The following is a 20089-nucleotide window of genomic DNA, read 5'->3' on the forward strand; positions in this document are numbered from 1 at the left end:
TATTCTCACATTTTCCACTGCATAAAATTGTTGCAATATATAAGTAGAATCCACCAACTTCACAAGGTTTCCCTGATCTTAACGTTTGCTATATATATCATATCAGACATAAAAATGTACAAGTGCATGAATTTGCAAGCCATTATATGATTCTTAATAATAATGAAAAAATTTTTAAGGAAGTTTCTTCAAAATCAAGATTGATGACAAAATCAAATGTTCATGGTTCACTGAATTATAACACTCATAACAAATAGACTGAAACCATAAAGTGTTCTGAAATTTTATGCAAATTCAAACAAGTTGCTTTTTAAAAAAATATCAAATCCAATGGGGCCCTGGTCTTTTTCCTTTGGATGGAATCTTACAATGAGGTAAAAACAATGACTGCAGATGCTGGAATCTTACAGTGTCTGAGTGATATGGGAAATGGAAAGATTTGTGCTAGAATCAGGTGAAAACTCCAGTGAAGTCTATCTCAGAGTCAGGGGTGCCTCATGCCACCTTTTGACAAACAATGAGATGACTTTCTCACCAAGCAGCAACAACTAACAGTTAAGAGGAGTTGTTCTTTGTTAAATGCCTCATTACTGTCACAACTCACCATTTCAATATTCAACTTCCCTGCTGATCAAATATACCAAACAAGCTGGACATCAAGAAACCTCAAAATGGAAATCAGAGGCCATACCTGCTTACTTCATCTTGTTGCTTGCTCCAAAGGACCTCCACGTTGGACACAAGACATTAACATCTCAGAGTACACTCCATGGGCATGCACCCCACATCCACACACATTGGATTTAATGTGTGCCACCATCTGGGAATCCTCATAACACATCCACTTACAGGGCACATTGCACTTCAATGCTACATTGGCAATTAGCAGTGTACTGTTGCTGTAAGGACACAATGCACCAAGGGACATGCACATAGCTTGTCGTCTGAACCAAGCTGCAACTTCAGGCTCTTCACTCATTGTCACAGGTCACTCACTCTGAGCTTACCTGGATGCTTACAAAATCCCCATCTTGCATTGTGCTTTGCCCATCTGCCAGAGCTCCCAGGCTCATATTACTTTTGTCTTGCTATGCCAGGAAGGTTGTCAGCAGTCTTCTGCTGGACTCAGCAGCATTTTAAGATAACTTGTAAGATATGACTTTCTTTCAATGAATATTAACTAAGTGGTGCATTCTTGTGGGTTTGGCACATGATAAAATGGGGCTAAAATCAGATGTGAGAGATGCCATGCTCATGTTAGTTAATGAGGCACACTTAGTAAGATGTGGCAAGGATTCTTGCTGTGCTTCGTGGAAAGAATCCCTCCAAAACATTTGACTTATAACTTGCACTTACCAAAAAAAAATTGCAAGATTTGGCCAACAGAATCTGGAATCTTGTTATTGATACTTACTCTGAACAAGCTCCTCACAGGCTTGGGTAACCAGCTGATAAACTGTAGCAAGCGGCTGAAGTTCTCCCTGAAAATTAAAATGCAACCAATATTTTGTTTAATTCCTTGATCTTTTAATGGAGCACATTCCTTGATATTATAAATAAAAACACAAGAGAAAGCAAATGAAACCAGAACACTCACCTTTTCACCTTTTTCTCCTTTTGCACCAGGGAGACCCTGCAAAATCATTAAAAACATGAACAACTGAACCACACAAATTTCATACTTAGACAGCAACATTCATTAAGGGAGTTAATGGAATAATGCCAATGTTAATGGGCTTGTACCACTGGGCCGTGGGCTATGTTTTTGGGACAACAATACATTTGGAATATAAAACTTGTCTCAGTATGGCAACCATGAAGCCAATATCAATTATTGTAAAATTTCATCTGGTTTATTAATGCCCTGTGAGGAAGATGGCTCTAGAGCCAAAGCAATGTAAGTAACTTTTAATTGCCCTCAGTAATGGCCTCACAAGTCATTTGTTTAAAGCCAATTAAGGATGGATGACAAATGCTAACATTGCCAACATCCATGAATGAATTAGCAAATTATTTTACACTCTAATTCTGGAACATTAGCTTGGATTGATTGTAAAAAAAAATCATTGTTTCACACAAGAAACTAATGAATTAGCGATAAGACACTTACTGATGGTCCCACTTTTCCTGGTGAACCTCGGTCCCCTGGATAACCTGATGGCCCTGTGATACCAGGTGGCCCCTAAGAAACCAGAGCAGATTTGAATCAGCATAAGTTCTGAAATCAAAGCCAAAGACTCTAAAATACTATCAAGGCATACAAACGTACCAACATTGAAGACTTTTTAAAAAAATTATTCTGTCTGCCCTTTTAGAGGTTGCATTAATGAATGCTTCATATCAAACAGGAGAGATTAGATTTCCAGCTGAATGCATTCACAGTTCACGCATAAATATGTCACAGCAACATTTGAGGGCCAAAGTCTAGAAACAGTTCTGGTATTTTACAATTTACTTTCCAAACAACTTTCTTAATTAATAAAATGTGTTGCTTTCGATACAACACTTTCACAGGTCATTCGTAAAGTATGTTCAGTTGTGACTTTGTTACTTCTGAAAGGCACTTCTTGTAATACCATGCCATGATTTCAAAGCAGCTTAAATTTAAAGATGAAAGTAGAATCATTTGAAAACTACATCTTTTAAAGAATTCAATCTTTCAGTGTTCCTATATAGAGAGTCAGCACACAAAACTGCAAACTAGTTTAGTGTTCAGCATCATCACCGATCAAAACTGTAGTAATTGTTCAAGAAGACATGTCAGGATAAAATTCAATAGCCTCTGAAAATGAGGATTGTAATGAGGGATTCATCTGCATTAGTTCCTTCTAATGTAGGGAGCTTTGAAACTGCATGGTTCTTGCTCATTCCAATGATGGTGGTGCTGAGTCTAGTATTGAATGCACTGAGTTGCTGCACATCCTAGGGAGGGTCCCCGTTTGTCTGAGGGTAGCCAAGCAAAGGATCTTCTCCTGGTAGCAAGGACAGGGGAAAGGATGGTGCAGGTCTCGGCTCACTCAAGTCAGATCATGTATTTATTTTGCTGCAGGAGACTTGGTTGAGATCTTTGGCGGTGCAGCATTGCAGTGTCTACAGAGAGTTATTTGGTGCACTTATGGAACTGTCAGAATGCAAGCTGTTACGATCAAGGAGCATGTAGAAGTTCACTACCAAACTTACATATGCCTTTCGGAAGAGCTGACAATCCATCCTTTCCAGTGTCAACTTCATGAAAACAATTGGAGAACCAACTGTGATGTGGAATCTGATGGCCAATACTTTAGCTTCCATTGCAGCACAAACAGAAGACTTCGAACAATAGAAATTCAGACTGAAGCCATGCATGCTCGGCTTATTGCAATGTGCAGATTGCTAATACACATGCCTAGACGGTTGCAGATACTAATACACAAAGGCTTGCAGGTTCTCACAGCAGACAGCCTTCTGTGCTCCAACAGATTACTGTGTCACTATCTGGAGGAGTGGCAGTGCTCTGTGCAATATAAACCTAATGCCTAATGTTTGTCCCTTCACCACTACCACTTCACTAGCCAGCCCAGATTGCTGTTAGCATGTCATGACAATACATTCTGAAAACAGGACTCCTAGGGTCAGAGCTGCTTTAGGTCATGATGTAAAATCATCTGTAGCCTCCACACTGAAAGTGAGTATCCTTCTGTCAGCTACTTTGCAGCCACTGGGCAATGTTGTCTCCAAGAGCACATGCACATGAAAGTTCACAGGTCAGTCTTCTTGAATTATCTCACTGTATTGCAACAAAGATATATTTAAAGGGCTTACACTTTAAGATGTCAACTATACAGTGAACAGATAAACAAGGTATAATTTTAAATTTGCAAAAGAAGGAAAGATGAAGAGATTAAAGGTTTTTATTCAGCAAATAGTTGGAATAGAGAATGCATTGCTTGGAATTGTGGTGGAGGCAAGGTCAGTTGGATGTTTGTTTGGATAAAAGCAATTGCCAAGGGTATGGGTAAAAGCAAGAAATTGGCACTAGGCAATAATGATCATTTAATGAGCCAGTTCAGGCATGACGGGCTGAATAATCTTCTTCTGTACCATAACACTGCTGTGATGGACAGGGGAAGCCTTGCCAATGAAGACTAAATCAGACACGGGAACCTGATAGACGGCAATAAGGGAATGCGTAAAGGTGATTAGTTGGCTTTACAAGGAATATTGCATGGTTGGTTTAATAAAGTTGGGTTATAATTGTTATTTTTGGCTTTTATGGTTGCATTGTGGCTCAGGAAATAACATGATGATCATGCCAGAGGAAAGATGAGGTTTAAGGGACTACTTTCAATGGGGAATTTGGGTGACATTCACTAGTACTGCGGGCGGCACGGTGGCACAGTGGTTAGCACTGCTGCCTCACAGTGCCAGAGACCTGGGTTCAATTCCCGACTCAGGCAACTGACTGTGTGGAGTTTGCACATTCTCCCCGTGTCTACGTGGGTTTCCTCCGGGCACTCTGGTTTCCTCCCACCGTCACAAAGATGTGCAGGTCAGGTGAATTGGCCATGCTAAATTGCCCATAATGTTAGGTAAGGGGTAAATGTAGGGGTATGGGTGGGTTGTGGGTCGGTGTGGACTGGTTGGGCCGAAGGGCCTGTTTCCACACTGTAAGTAATCTAATCTAATCAAGCTGATCATTGACAGTCCTGTCAGAATGAGCCAGAGTATTCTCTTCTTTGTCATCCTGATCTTCAGGGCTTACTGGTGACATAATGAGATAGTTGTGCAGGAGGCAGCAGACTATAAACAATCATGACATACCATTGGGAGAGTTCTGCAGGGCTCCACTTGAGTGATTCAGGCACGGTTTAAGCACTATAATGATCTCCTCAATAATACTTTGTGTTGCAGCTTGACCTGTCTTCTATCATTGACAGGACATGTGCCAGGATTGAACAGCAAAGTTATGAGCCAGCTGATCAGCAGATTGCCTTGTTATCCACTAATCACTCTTTGCTTTCTCATGCTGCTTTAATGTTGAAGGCTGACTAGTACAAATAAAAGCATCAGGATGACTTGCAGGACAATGGCTTGCATGATGAGTATGGCTAGACAAACTGCACACCATGAGTGGACACCCTTCTGATTCACGTCAATCTCTGATGATAGATAGAGTGCCTGAGAATCAATATGCAGCTGCCAATAATGCCTGGATCCCTGAAGATCCTCAAAGACATAGTCTCTGGATGGAAGCACATCTCTCTCTCCTTCTCACTCATTGAATAAGTTACCCCTTTATGTGTCATTTCTGTTCATTTCCCCTGTTATGCTGCAGGCCGAAAAGGAAATAAACTACAGCATCCATGACTGAGCAGAATTTCTAAGCAGAATCCTTGAAATAAGAACTATGTTCTTCTGCAGGAGTCACACTAGCACCTGTAGACCTAACCAACACTAATTAACAATGTAAGCCATGGCCCTGGCCTGCTATTTATGAATTGATAGGAATTTATTACTTTGATTAGTTAAACACTTCATTGTTGTTGCATCTTGTGACCATTAGGATGGTGGAAAGAAAAAGTTGGGGCTTCTTCTATTCAGTTATTCATTTGTTCCTATTGCCTGAGCCCTGCATGCATTTATATGAGCTATGTCTTTCCACAGTTTAGTGGAGGCATTATCTGATATAGTTTAGATGGGTAAACATTTCTGAAAAAAAAAATCATGGATAGAAGAACTGAATAAGAATGCTTTCTGATAATATTTCCAACAGTAATGTCTAGGTTTATAACTGCCAAAACAGGTAGTAGAGACAAAGAGAACATTGAAGTCAAAGTATTCCAGAAAAACTATCAAGGCATTTTACAAACCATTATTCACTATAATATAATTTAATATATATTGTGACATTGATAATTATATCATTCATAGCAGAATATGAAAGATATTTAAGAGATTTATTCACAGCTCCAAGTATGAATCGTGTGATGAAATCTTCTTCACTTGCCCAAGTGAGCACTGTTCCAGCAACACTCACAAAACACATGATTTCAGGCCCAAACATTTGCTCCTTTAACCACCAGTACATAGTGACAACAGTGACAACAGTGTGTACCATCTCCAAGGTGCTCTGCAGCACTTCACTAAGAATTATTTAACATCAAATTCCAAACCCATGTTCTCTATCACCTAGAAGGGAAAGATCAGCAGATGTACATCCTGCAGGTTCTTCTCCCTGTCATGAACCATTGTGTCATGACAAAATATTGTCATTACCTCTTTGTTATCGAGATAAAATTCTGGAACTCCCTCCCTGACAACAACCTGGGTATATTTACACCATATAGACCACAGTAGTTCAATATCACTTTCCTAAGGACATTTAAGGATGGGAAATTAAATATTAAAACTTGATTAAAAATTAAAATTTAATCAGGGATCTGCGCTGGTTCAACTGCTGTTTGTCATTTATATAAACAAATTGGATGACAGTATTGGAAGCATAGGTAGTAAGTTTGTAGATGAGATCAAAATTGGTGGTACAGTCAACAGTGAGAAAGGTTATCTAAGATTACAAAGGGATCTTGATCAATTGGGCCAATGGGCTGAAGAGTGGCTGGTGGAGACTATTTGGATAAAAGCAAGATATCAAAACAAACAAAGGTAAGATTCATTCAGTTAAAAGTAGAGCCTTGGGTCACGCTGTATAATAAAGACACTTAGAGGTTCAGGCATGCAATTCCTTAAAGTTTGCATCACATACAGAAGGTGGTTAGGAAGGCAATTTGCAAGCTTGCTTTCATTGCTCAGACCTTTGAGTATTGGAGTCGGGAAGTCATGGTGAGGCCTCTTCTAGAATAATGTTTGCAATTCTGGATGCCTCATTATACGAAGGATATAATTAAGCTGGAGAAGGTTCAGGAAAGAACTGAAGGGTTGGGTTTTAAGGAGAGGCTAGATAAGTTGGGAGTTTTTTTCACTGGAGCATAGAAGGTTGAGGGGTGATTTTATAGAAGTTTATAAAATCATGATGGGCATTGATAAGATGAACACCAAAGGTCTTTTCCCTAGGGTTGGGTAGATAAAAACTAGAGGGCATAATTTTAAGGTGAGAAGAGAAAGATTTAAAAGCGATTTGAGGGACAACATATTTCACACAGAAGATGATTTGTATGTGGAATGAACTGCCTAAGGAAGTGATAGATGCGAGTGGAGTTACAATATTTAAAAGATATTTGGACAGGCACATGAATAGAAAATGTTCAGAGAGATATGGACCAAATGTAGACAAGTGGGTCTAGTTTAGTTTGGGAAAATTAGTCAGCATGTACAAGTTGGACTGAAGGGTCTGTTTCCATGCTGTATGACCATGTGACTCCATAACATCAGCCCTGTCCATGACACACACACACAGTCCATGAACAAATAAAATAAAAATTAAGGAGCAAAGTTCTTTCGCATTTTTCTTGCTATGGTGGCTGCACAGACACAGTAACTTGAAGGGGGCAACTTCTGATTAGCCCGCTTGCGAGCTCCTGGGTTGCTGGACAACTATGCATTCGTACAGTTTGGATGGAACATTGATAATGAGTTCAATTCTAACTTAACAATAGAAGAGCATTTAATCAACATCTGAAAAATTCATTATTTAAAGAAATATTCTTGTTTTGTGAGTAACTGGTCAAAAACAACTTGAACATATTGTCCTCAAAGATGGTAAAGTATATTTTGTAATCAAATTCTTTTTAAATCAAACTTACCCTTGGTCCAGGAAGTCCTGGGGGTCCCATTGCACCTTCCAGTCCTCTTGTACCCTAAAACATTGACATCAATTAACAATCTGTAACACTAAATATTTATTTATTTGAGATCCCCAATGAAAGGCTGCAGATCTATCTCATCCTGCCTCTCATTTCAGAGTGAGCAGGAAGGCTGCTCGAGGTTATGCTAGCAAGATTGGATTTGTTTCCTCTGCAAATTGACACATCTACTGGAATGAAATCCAGTTCCTTCTACATTAGGTGAAGAAAAACAAAAAAAAAACTATCCGATTTTGAAAGAATGAAGGCATCCCAGATTCTGTTTCAATATTTCTGGGCTACATGTGAAATGTTTCACCCGCACCAAACAAAATTCAAACTTGGTTTGGCAGAGTTCAATAGAAAACAGGCAATCTTCTTCAGTATATTGTAATTAATAAGATGGAAAATCATGGACATGAATCCATTCTAGGCATTATTACGTCCACTGGGCTGATTCTTGAACCTTGGGGTGGCTACAGTATTGAAAGAGATCACTTAGCTCATTGTGTTGGTACAACTTAGCTCATCCCAGTTACTTAGTTCTGTGCAGCCCAGCCAAGGATTTTATTCACGTACTTATTCAATTTTCTTTTGAAAGCTACAATTTAATATATATTCTCAGATAGTGAATTCCAGATCTGAACAATTTGCTGCATTAAAAAGATTTTCCTCTTGTTTCTTTCATTTTTCAGCCAGTCATTTTAGATTGATATTCTCTGAATCTTGACTCTTCTGCCAATAGAAAGTTTTTCTCCACCTAGACACCTCATAATTTGAACACTTCTATTAAATCGCCACTCAATCACCTCTTCTGTAAAGAGAACAGCCCTAACCTCTCCAGTTCATTCACAGAAGTGAAGCCCTGATCGCTGGAACTATTCATGTACGTAGTTCATTCACACATTCTGAAGTCTTTGCATCCCGTCTGGATGTGATGACTAGAAATGGCCACAATAATGCATTTGAGGCCAAACCAGTGTTTTATGAAGGTTTATCATTTTAAAAAATGACAGAATCCTATACAGGCCTGAGCAAGATTTGTGGAAGGATTTGTGGAAGAAGCATCACGCAAGAAGTTTGGCATGACCTATCTCAATGTGAGGTGAGAGTAACTTCTAAATGTCCTGAACAATCTGGAAGTTGAGAATTCTCGACATGAAAGACAGAATGAGTCCTCAGCAACTTTAGCATGCTGCTGGCTGTGACCAACCTCCATCTTGCTCAGCATCCTGGCATGATCTATAGATACCAGCCATAAAGCAACCCGCGTCTGTGGACATTGTCAACCAACAGCTGCTAACTAGGTTTGGTTTGATGACCCTGGGACATTTGAGTCAGGAGCACAGACTTGCTCATGGCTTCTTGCTAGAGGCATATTAACCCTCTTGGACTAGGACTTCTAAGCAATGGGGAACAGCAGACAAGGTGAGATGAAGGGCATAGCCACTTTTCAAATGTCTCAAGAGGAGACTGCTAAAGGGCCTTGTGTGCTTCCTTCTCTGGCTGGGTGATTCCTGGCATTGCTCTATCTCCTTGTGAAGGAAGGTGGTGTGGAGTGTGTCAGGTTTCCTGTTCCCCTATCGCCATGCCTTTATTGATGGGAACCAGTGGCTGGGGCAATGGAATGCAAACATGTGCACTTCTCCAGCAGATCCTGTGGGTGCTGGACTTGTCTCTCCTTGGCAGATGCTAATGTCTCCATAGGAAGCAGTTAAATGCTGGTATGCTTCGCTGCATTGCTGCCACTTCTGGGCAATGAGGTCAGTCCTCCTGTTCCTCCCTGCATGTGGAAAAACGTCCTAATGGCCGACACCCACAGGCTCCTCTTCTGCCTGGGCCTCAGTCAGTGCCTGGTCTCCGGCAGTCCTCCAAATGCAAGCTACCTGGAATGTTTCTTCATCGGGCAGCTACGGAGCTGCCACAGTGATGTGCTCACTGGTAGGTGCCTCCATATTTTCTCACTGAGGTATCAGTATCTGAACTGGGGTGGGGGGCGGTGCAAGAGGCCTCAGTACTCTTCTCCTCAGAGGTCAAGCAGGAGGTATCTGATGGAGAATGCTGTTTCTCCACCCAGATGATGGACCTCCCACTGGTACCTGTGAGGCAAATGAAAGAGAAGACAGGACAGCCAGTGGTGAGAAACAGTGCACAATGAATGACGCTGACAGAAGAATTCGAAGGCAGCACAGAGGCCATACAGTTAATAGTTAGGAATGTGGAAGGTTGGGATGAAACAACAGCACCCCAATGAGGGAAGATGTTGCAGGCAATAGTGAGAATGGCACAGCATGAACCTTGGAGGGTGCCCTGGAAGAGAAAGTGTGTGAGGTTGCAGGGAAAAGAGTGTGGTGCTTACCCTAGCAGAGCAGCACTGTTGCCTGTTCCTCTGCACCGAGACAACTTTGACCTGGCTGGTAACTTCAGACTGGGCTGCCAGGGTCTGGTGTCATGGCCTCATCTGCCAGTCCTTCATGAAGAGGATGTTCTTCCTTTGCACCACCCTGTCCACCAGGAAAGCCAGGGCTCTGTTAGAGAATCACGGCAGTATCGTCTCCTTTTCCATCATGGTCAGAAATTGTCCATCAATGAGCAGGGCAATTTCAAGATGACATTGCTTGTCTGGGTGCACTGTGGCCTTTTAAGTACAGTGAAGCTGTCAGGGATGCTAATCTTCTGGCAAATATGGTGATATGCTAGTTGTTCCAGGAACGGCACATGGTAAGATGGGGCGAGAGTTTGGTGTGAGGGATACGATAGGGTGGGGTAGGTACTTAACGAGGTGAGTTTGGTAAGAGATGGTGAGAAATCTCATTCGGCCTCATGGCAAAAAAAATCACAAGAACATTTTGGAACACCCTGAGGTTGTGAAAGGTGGCACATAAATGCAGGTCATTCTTTATATTTTGAAAGTGGCATAGGTCTAATTACGTCATGTTGCTGTTTACCTCAGTTTATATAACTTTTGTTTTACCTTTGGTCCTTGAAGGCCTTCAGCCCCTGGAGGACCTGGAGGACCCGGAGGACCCTGTGGAGAAACAAAATCATTTAAATTTGATCATATGCAGCCAGGTTATTCTTTAAAAAGTAAGCTATGTCATGACTTTATCTTCCCATTCCCAGAAATTCTCTCTTTACCAAAGTTTTTCTGGAGTGTAGCTTTAAGCTGATATCCCCTTTGTGATCAGTTTTCATCTGAGTCCCCATAGTCTGACTATTGATGGTTGTCACCTTATCACAATCAAACCCATTCTGGTTTCCAACTAAAGTTGACAGATAAACACAGAGCATTCAGATTCAGTTTCCATAAGGTGGAAACATTTTAGTATCAGATGTAATTTTCATTAATCTTCCTGATGCACAGATTTCGGTTTATGAACAGATGAATCAGTTTGATCTCTGTTTGAGGTTCCCACCATTCTTCACATGATATCAAAAAATGACTGAATGCAATGGATTTTCCAAAGACCAAGGGTAGAACCATAGAAATAATACAGCACAGGAGGGGGCCATCAGCCCATCTTGTCCATGCTGGCCCAAGATGCCCTTTCTCATCTCATGTTTCTACACACAGCCATAGCCCTGCAGCTTATAACATTTAAGATGCAGATCCGGGTACTTTTTAAAAGTGTTTATGGTCTGCCTCCACCGCCAACTCAGGCAGTGACTTCCACACATCCACACCCTTTGTGTAAAAAAGCTTTCCCCCACATCCCTTCTAATCTTTCTGCCACGTAACTTGATGTCCTTTGGTTTTGAACTCTCTGCCAAGGAAAACAGGTTCCTCCTGTTTACTATATCTCTCCCCCTCACGATTTTGCATACCTCCATCACGTCACCCTCAGCCTTCTCTGTTCCAAGGAAAACAACCCCAACTTCTTCAATCTCTCATTTTAGCTAAATTCTATGTGGCTGTGGTTCTGAAGGTTTCTGCTCCAGAAATGGCTACATCTCCAGTCAAGCTCTTACAGTATAGTTGCTCCATTATTCCCTGCCCACTGCAGGCAGAAACTATCTATTCTGGCCAATTACTGACCCATCAGTTTATTCTCAATTCCCAGCAAAGTGTTGGGTAATGTCAAACTCCAGTCCATGAATATGGACAAACATAAGGACAAAAAAGGGGAGGCAATGACTTAGTGGTATTATCACTGGACTGTTAATCCAGAGACCCAGGTAATGTTCTGGGGACCAAGATTCAAATCTCGGCACATCAGATGGTTGGATTCAAATTCAATAAAAATCTGGATGGTGACCACAAATCCATAGTTGGGAATATCCCATTTGGGTTCATTAATGTCCTTTAGAGAAGGAAACCGCCATCCTTACCTGGTCTGGCCTACACGTGACTCCAGACACAGCATTCTATAGACTCCTAACTGCTGTCTTGGGATGGGCAATAAATGCTGTCCAATGACGCCCTCATCTCATGAATGAATTTTACAAATTGAAAAGTGTACAGTTCCCTTCATAAATAATGAAGAGGTCTGCACTCATGGGCAATATTCTACTCGGGTTTAGTATTCATGATGCATTCACACTACATAAGGGTTGGGGATTATTTACTGTCTATAAACAAGAATCTAATCAATGATATTATCATCATCAAATTTCCCACCATTAAAAACCTGTGAGTCAGCACAATCAGAAATATAACTGAGCCAGTGCCTCTATTACGTGCTTATGCAAGTAGGTTTTAAGGCTGGGTATTCTCTGGTAAGTGTTTCGCCCTCTGATCACTTCATGTCTTACTACAATTGCCAAGACACAGGTTATGAAAATGATGGAATATTTCTTACTTGCTTGGATGTGTTTAAAAACACACAAGAACCTTGATATTATCCAAAACAAAGCTGCCCTCTGATTTGCATCCCATCCAATACCTTAAATATTCATCACCTTCATCATCCGTGTAAAATTATAAAAGCATGGACCATTTACAAGATTTAGTGCTATACAACAGCAACGTTTCTTCAAAAGCACCTCCCAATGCTATCTAGAAGGACAGAGGCAAGCTCAGACACCTCTTCCCATCCAAATTACACACGCTCCTGATTAAATATATCAATGGTGAGCTCTAAAATAATCTAAGACATCAGAATTTCTCATGGCTTCATTATTTATAAATGGAAGTACACTTCACAAAGTGCAATTCAGCATGTTTGTCCATATTTAGATCAAGGTTGCAATAAGGTAAATAATTAATTATAAAAGTAAAGAGGATATTTCTCTTTGAGTCTTCACCTGGCTATTCCTTTGTCCAGGGTCACCTTTCTGACCTTTTTCACCAGGAGGACCCTTTTTTAAAGGAAAGAAAAGTAGATACATCAGTAAACTATTTCAAATTGTTCCCAATATGTTAATCATATTTTATCCTCCATTGATAACAAATGATACATTATGTAATTTATTTTGGTGATGTTTAGTATTCATGAATAACACATACGTACTGAAGGTCCACGGATACTGAGTCCTCTTGGTCCTGGAGGTCCTGGTTGGCCTTCTGACCCCCTAGGCCCTGGATTACCAATTGGACCTTCTGGACCCTGTAAGACAAATGTCACACTAAGGACTCCTCTGAAAGTTGATACATTGTTTGTTCTTCCTTTATTTTACATCTTTACCCACTTTTCCCTGCTTTTGGGGAATAACAGGGAAACATTGGTAGGATTAGCAGACCATTCATCAACCTGATTGAATGGCAGCTGTCAGTATTAAGTGGGATTTGGTGCTGGGGTTTCTCGTTTAGAGGCGGAGATGCTACCAACAGGACACAGAACCTCCAAGCTCTGCATTACTGGAAATCAGTTTTTCAGTAACATATCATTTTTAACACATTTCTATACTTACCCGAGATCCTGGTTCCCCACGCTCACCCTGGGCTCCTCTTAAACCAGGAGGACCCTGAAGAATTGGTTACAAAGTGCAGGATTAAGAAATATAATTGAGAGTATTTTGAATGTATTATTTAGATAAAAATAATGAATAAATACACTCCAACTCCTCAGAGAAATTGAACAAAACTGAGATCACCTTATTGCAGACTGGGTCTTATGAAGGGGCTTATGTTCACATAATTCAAGTTAGTCCATGGTCATGTTTATGTTCTCAATAATGCAGACTTATCATTACAGGATATGCTTCAATGATTACACTTTAAAATGATTTCCTCCACTACTTGTAAAATTCCATGACCATCTTAAGATCATAAAAGGCAAAGTATTTATTTTAAGAAGCATTTCAGAGAAACATGAGAAATGTTTGCAGACGTAACATGTGCCCGATTTCAACTCCACTGTAGATTTCCCTACAGACACTACCAGATATGCTGAGTTCCTCCAGCAATATTTGTATTTATATAGCATCATTGACAAAATGAAACAGCCCACAGAGGAACACAACCAGTCAAAGTTTGACACTGAACCACGCAATTTCAGATCAAATGCCCAAAAACTTAGTCGTAGAAGCAGATTTTCAGGAGTGTTTTAATAGGTAGAGATTTGCAAACAGAATTCCAGGGCTGTGGGTTTAGCTACTAATGATACAGGAAAGAAATTTGTGAATACACATCAAGGCTAGAAATGTAACAGCACAGAGGTGTAACAGAGTTGACAAACAGGGGTCAAGCTATGTGGAGATTTGGAAAGAAGATTGAGAATTTTGAAAACTAGGTTTGCCAAGCAGCAAGCCAATGTAGCTCAAAGAGAACAGGAGTGAGGGTGAATAGAACTTGACGTGATTTAGGACACAGGCAGCAGAACTTTGGATGGGTTTGCTGGAAATTGATCTGGAATGTAGAGCTTTAAAGGGTCCAACATTAATTCAGATTAATTCATGTAATTAGCAGCCTCATACCAGGTCAGTAACTGAGGTGGCCTCAGTGTATTATTGTAATGTTCATTGCATTCTATCAGGTGCATATGGTAGAAATGACAAATAAAAGCTACTCCATTCTACTTTAATGGCTCATTTTTCAATAGTGATAATTATTTTATCTAGTACGTTGCTTAATTATATCTATCAGATTTTGTGACTCCATGCACTGATTTAACTGTAACACTTCCCATATTGTCAATAGAATTATAGTCATTCTGCATTGTGTATTGTATGATAAAATGATCTACTCACTGGGAGTCCTAAAGACCCAGGTCGTCTTTGGACAGATGATGAACAAGTACAAGCATGGATAAGAGGAGGACATGTCACTTCATCTCTCTAAAACCAAGAAAACATTTTCATTAGTACAATTTAAGAAACACATGCAGGACATGTAAAGTGATAACCAGGGCTAAGCAATGTCACAATCAATGGATCAGATCTAAGCTCTGCAGTCCTCCCACGTTTAGTTATGAATGGTGATGGACTATTACACAATTCACTGAAGAAACAGACTCTATAAATATCCCCATCCTCAATAATGTAACAGCAGTGTGAAAGATAAGGCAGCAATCTCATTATTCATCACTGGCTGGTGGTGAGCAGTGTTTGTAATCATTATAGTCCAATTGGTGTAGATCCATAATGCTATTAGAGAGCATATTCTGCAGGATTTTCAATCTGTAACACTGAAGAAATGGCAATATATTTCCAAGACAGGATGGTGAGTGGGCTAGAGGGGAACTTGCAGGTGGTGACATTCCCATGTATCTACTGCTCTTATCCTTCTATTGGTAGTGGTCATTGATTAGGAAGATGCTGTCTAAGGAGCACTGGTGAACTTCTGCAGTGCATCCTGTACATGGTACATTCTGCTGCCAGGGATAAACAATCATCATCAAGGAGTGCCCAACAGCTCATCTACCTTGTCCTCCTCCAGGGGTCCCCAGCATCACAGATGCCAGTCTTCTATCAGCTCAATTCACTCCAAAAAATGGCTGAAGGCACAGGATACTGCAAAGGTATAGACCCTGTCAACGTTTTTGAAATAATATTAAAGACATGTGTTCTAGAACTTGCTGCACCCTTAGCCAAGCTATCCAGGACATATTGCAACATTGGCATCTGTCTAACAAAATTGAAAATCATCCAGGTATGTCCTATATACAAAAAGAAAAACAAATCCAACCTGGCCATTACTGTCTCATCAGTCTACTCTTGATCATCGGTAAAGTGATGGAAGGAATCAGCAACCGTGGTATCAAGCAGCACTTCCTTAGCAATAACCAGCTGGACACTCAGCTCCAGTTCTGACAGGGCTACTTAGCACTGATCTCATAACAGCCTTGGTTCAATCATGGAACAAAACAGCTGAATTCCAGTGACAAGACTGACTGCCCTGACAGCAAAGCTGCAAATGCAGTGTGACATTAAGGAGCCCGAGCAAAACCAGATACATATGGATTGGGAGGAAACATCCCTGCCATAAAAATACCATTTACTTTAGAGTTTGCTCTTTGAACGAGTGGCATGTAGGTTATGGTCTGTGTGTATGAAGAGATTTAATGATCAATGAGATCATGGGAATTCATTTGTGTTGAGGAAGTTTTATAAATGAAAACAAAAATTGAGGAGCTTTCAGCTCAGTAGGAAAATTTGTTTGCTGAGGGAAGAAAACTTAGGGAAAGAGCTTGGAATGCTTTTGTTTTCAGTTTGCAGGAGTCCTTGTTGTCATTAGATGGGTGAAACAGTTCTACAGAAATGATTTAATAGAGAAATATTAGGAAATAGGCTACCTCAGTGTAAGGGCTTCCTAGAACAGAAGTATTTGGTTTGATTAGTCAAAGCTGAGAATATCTAAGCTCAATATTTAACATTTAACATTTAAGCCCAATGAAAAGATTCTTAAACTCTCCATCAGGAAATGGAAGAGATGTTTAAGTTGAACCAAGAGATGTGATAGGGAAGCAGACTCTCTGGTGTTTGAGTCCTGCAATATGATGATGCTTGGATGGATATGATTATATTTTTAATATAATCTGTCAAATGTGGTATGGGCAAATGACTTGGTTTATTCTATTTTTTCTTCATTTCTTTTGTACAATAAACTTTTTTATTGTTAAAACCAAATCTGCAACGTTGTGTCCAATGTTTCTGTGAAAGATCATTTTGTTAAATTAAAACAAAACAAAGCATGATCCATCAAGTCAGATTTCAGTCTTGGATCAAACTTGGCCAGGAAGAACATCAGCTGTGCTTAGAACAGTTGGTTGGAGACATATCTAGAACAAAGGAAGGTATCTGGGGCATACCCACATCCCATGAATGATTAGCCAAGAATGTCACCTAATCTGCAGTAAGCCATGGATATATTTATCTTAGCATTAAATAGTTGGTTAGTATTTAGTGCTAATAATGCTAAACTTGTGGGTTCAATCAGCATGTCTTCTCTTGTTTATTTGAATTTATTACCATCAGTTTCTATTCCTGTGCTGACTTTTTAAATGTGATCAGATTCTTAAGCTTAAATTAGGCCATTAGCTTTCACTCCATCGAAATTTGTAGAAATGTGTAAGAGCTTTAATTAAATCATCATGGATATTATTGACCCAGCAAGATTGAAATGTAGAGTTAAATGAAGCACAGCATTAATTATAAAAGAGTTATAACTTTACAAGGCCATTTTCTAATTGCATCTTATCCACCGAAGCCAATTGTACATGTTACATCCCAATGACATAACTTTGATCAGTTCAGAGCAAGTTTTCCTTTATCAGTTATGTGTTCAACAAAGCTGCATAATTCAGACTGATGCTCTAGAGAAGCACTGAAAGAATGTTACATCACCAAAGGTATCTCCTTTCAGAAGAGGTGTTCTGCAGTTGCTTTGTTCTAATACACAAAATGGATTCCATCGTAGCATTCAATAGAAGACAATTTTTCCAATTCCTCATCAATATTTATTCTTTCACCAACGTTCAACCATTAATTTAATTTTTGTTAAACTTTAGTTTGGGTAACTGCTTGCCACTTTTTCTTATGTACCATGTTAAAAATCTGCACACACAAATTCTATGGTTTACTTATAAGGCTTCAATGTGATAATTTGACATGAAACTCACCAGTGCAGGTAGATCACAGCAGTTGTCCATGTCAGCCCATGATGTATTACAAACCATTTCAAATGCTTGTAACTGAAACTAAACAAAGCATTGAGCAGAATTAAAAAATAAAAATCTGTCAAAGAAATGAAGAGATCTAATCAGCAATCACTTACTGGCACTGATTGACTGCCAGGGCCCTTCGTATTTACCAGTTTCCCTAGAATCTCAAAACCTTGTGTGGAGATTTTCCCAAGAACATTCATGGATTTCTCTCCAATCTCCTTGCAGTCAATATAAAGTTTGACCGTTGTCCTACTCACTGCTATATGGACCTAAAGAAACAAGAAAAACTAGTTTTACATTCGTGTTATTTGTCATCTATATTCCATTTGTAATAGGATAAAGGCTCTTTAAGTGCTATCACAAGAGGCTTAGATATTACTAAAATAAATGTAGAACTGGAAACGATCCTGCGGTTAATCTGGCCAGTTCCAACCAGTTAATCCCTTTGTCAAATAAGGAACCCGTGTTTGAAAAAAAACTGTTACTTCGAAAGTTCACCAAGTTGTTGAATCTAAACTGCCTGTGAACCTTTCTTCTTCCAAATACTTGCTTTTTCTTTAGTCATGGAAAGAGTAACATTCTTGAACATATTACCAACACCAAACTAACCTATTCTTCAAAACCTTGTTGTATCTCCCTAAGCCTTCTACATATTAAACAGTATAGCTCTTCTAACATTCCTCAAACTAAATTGATTGCTGCATTCTGCTTGGATGTGATGAATCCTTTACCCCATTAGTCATACATACCAGGGTGAGGCTAGCTTTCCGCACTACCGCTGCAAACTGCCCTATTGTCAACAGCAAACTATCAACCATTAGTCCTACATTCCTTGCCTCTGATGTGTCCTTTTGCCTAAAACTATTGAGTTTAAATTCCCAATTGTTTACTTCACTTTCAGTCTTTACATTTACTCACATTAAATGTCATTTGCACTCAGGAGCACACATTTCTAATGTCTACAGATCTGTTTGGATTTAGTTTGCCTATTCCTTATTGAATGAACCTTTTTCTCACGCAATTTGGTGCCTTTTTCAACTCCTTTAATGTCCTCAGATGCATCTATGGTGTCTGTACCTCTAGAAATTCAGGCGTACATGTCAGTACTTTCTGTAAACATAGGGAGGAATTACTCAGTGTACTTGCTTGACTTTGGTCATGTGATATTCTGTCACCTTGGAGATCTTTACGTAATACAGGGAGAACTAGCCATTTGGATACAGAGCTGCCTCAAAGGTAGAAAACAGAGGGTGGTGGTGGAGGGTTGTTTTTCAGAGTGGAGAACTGTGACCAGTGGAGTGCCACAAGGATCAGTGCTGGGTCCACTACTTTTCATCATTTATGTAAATGATTTGGATGGGAGCATAAGAGGCATGGTTAGTAAGTTTGCAGATGACACCAAAATTGGAGGTGTAGTGAACAGCAAAGAAGATTATCTCAGATTACAACGGGATCTTGATCAGGTGGGCCAATGGGCTGAGAAGTGGCAGGTGGAGTTTAATTTAGATGAATGTTAGGAGCTGCATTTTGGGAAAGCAAATCTTAGCAAGACCTATACACTTAATGGTAAGGTCCTAGGGAGTGTTGCTGAACAAATAGACCTTGGAGTGCAGGTTTATTGCTCCTTGAAAGTTGAGTCACAGGTAGATAGGATAGTGAAGAAGGTGTTTGGTATGCTTTCCTTTATTGGTCAGAGGATTGAGTACAGGAGTTGGGACGTCATGTTGTGGCTGTACAGGACATTGGTCAGGCCACTGTTGGAATATTGAGTGCAATTCTGGTCTCCTTCCTATTGGAAAGATGTTGTGAAACTTGAAAGGGTTCAGAAAAAACTTACAAGGATGTTGCCAGTGTTGGAAGGAGGATTTGAGCTATATGGAGAGGCTGAATAGGCTGGGGCTGTTTTCCTGGGAGTGTCGGAGGCTGAGGGGTGACCTTATAGAGGTTTACAAAATTATGAGGGGCATGGATAGGGTAAATAGAAAAAGTCTTTTCCCTGGGGTGGGGGAGTCCAGAACTAGAGGGCATAGGTTTAGGGTGAGAGGGGAAAGATATAAAAGAGACCTAAGGGGCAATTTTTTCACGCAGAGGGTGGTAAGTGTATGGAATGACCTGCCAGAGGAAGTAGTGGAGGCTGGTACAATTGCAACATTTAAAAGGCTTTTGGATGAGTATATGAATAGGAAGGGTTTGGAGGGATATGGACTGGGTGTTGGGAGGTGGGACTAGATTGGGTTGCCCTGGTCGGCATGGACAAGTTGGACCGAA

The 20089-nt window shown here is 40.1% G+C and overlaps 1 protein-coding gene across 4 annotated transcripts in view; it reads right to left on the reverse strand.

The window, feature by feature from the left end:
* LOC132822938 (collagen alpha-1(XX) chain-like) overlaps positions 1-20089 on the reverse strand; it is a 216384-nt gene that overhangs the window by 59916 nt on the left and 136379 nt on the right. For 3 of the 4 annotated variants that reach the window (XM_060836364.1, XM_060836363.1, XM_060836362.1), the window contains exons 34-44: positions 17932-18090; positions 17777-17854; positions 14907-14993; positions 13629-13682; positions 13229-13324; positions 13023-13076; positions 10753-10806; positions 7740-7793; positions 2111-2182; positions 1598-1633; positions 1415-1481 (exon numbers count right to left, since the gene is read on the reverse strand). In XM_060836364.1, the coding sequence (XP_060692347.1) occupies positions 1415-1481; positions 1598-1633; positions 2111-2182; positions 7740-7793; positions 10753-10806; positions 13023-13076; positions 13229-13324; positions 13629-13682; positions 14907-14993; positions 17777-17854; positions 17932-18090 (811 nt within the window). The remainder of the gene's footprint in view (positions 1-1414; positions 1482-1597; positions 1634-2110; positions 2183-7739; positions 7794-10752; positions 10807-13022; positions 13077-13228; positions 13325-13628; positions 13683-14906; positions 14994-17776; positions 17855-17931; positions 18091-20089) is intronic. The other variant, XM_060836366.1, reaches the window with a different exon arrangement.

The sequence above is a fragment of the Hemiscyllium ocellatum genome, chromosome 15, assembly GCF_020745735.1.
Source record: "Hemiscyllium ocellatum isolate sHemOce1 chromosome 15, sHemOce1.pat.X.cur, whole genome shotgun sequence".
Lineage (NCBI taxonomy): Eukaryota > Metazoa > Chordata > Chondrichthyes > Orectolobiformes > Hemiscylliidae > Hemiscyllium > Hemiscyllium ocellatum.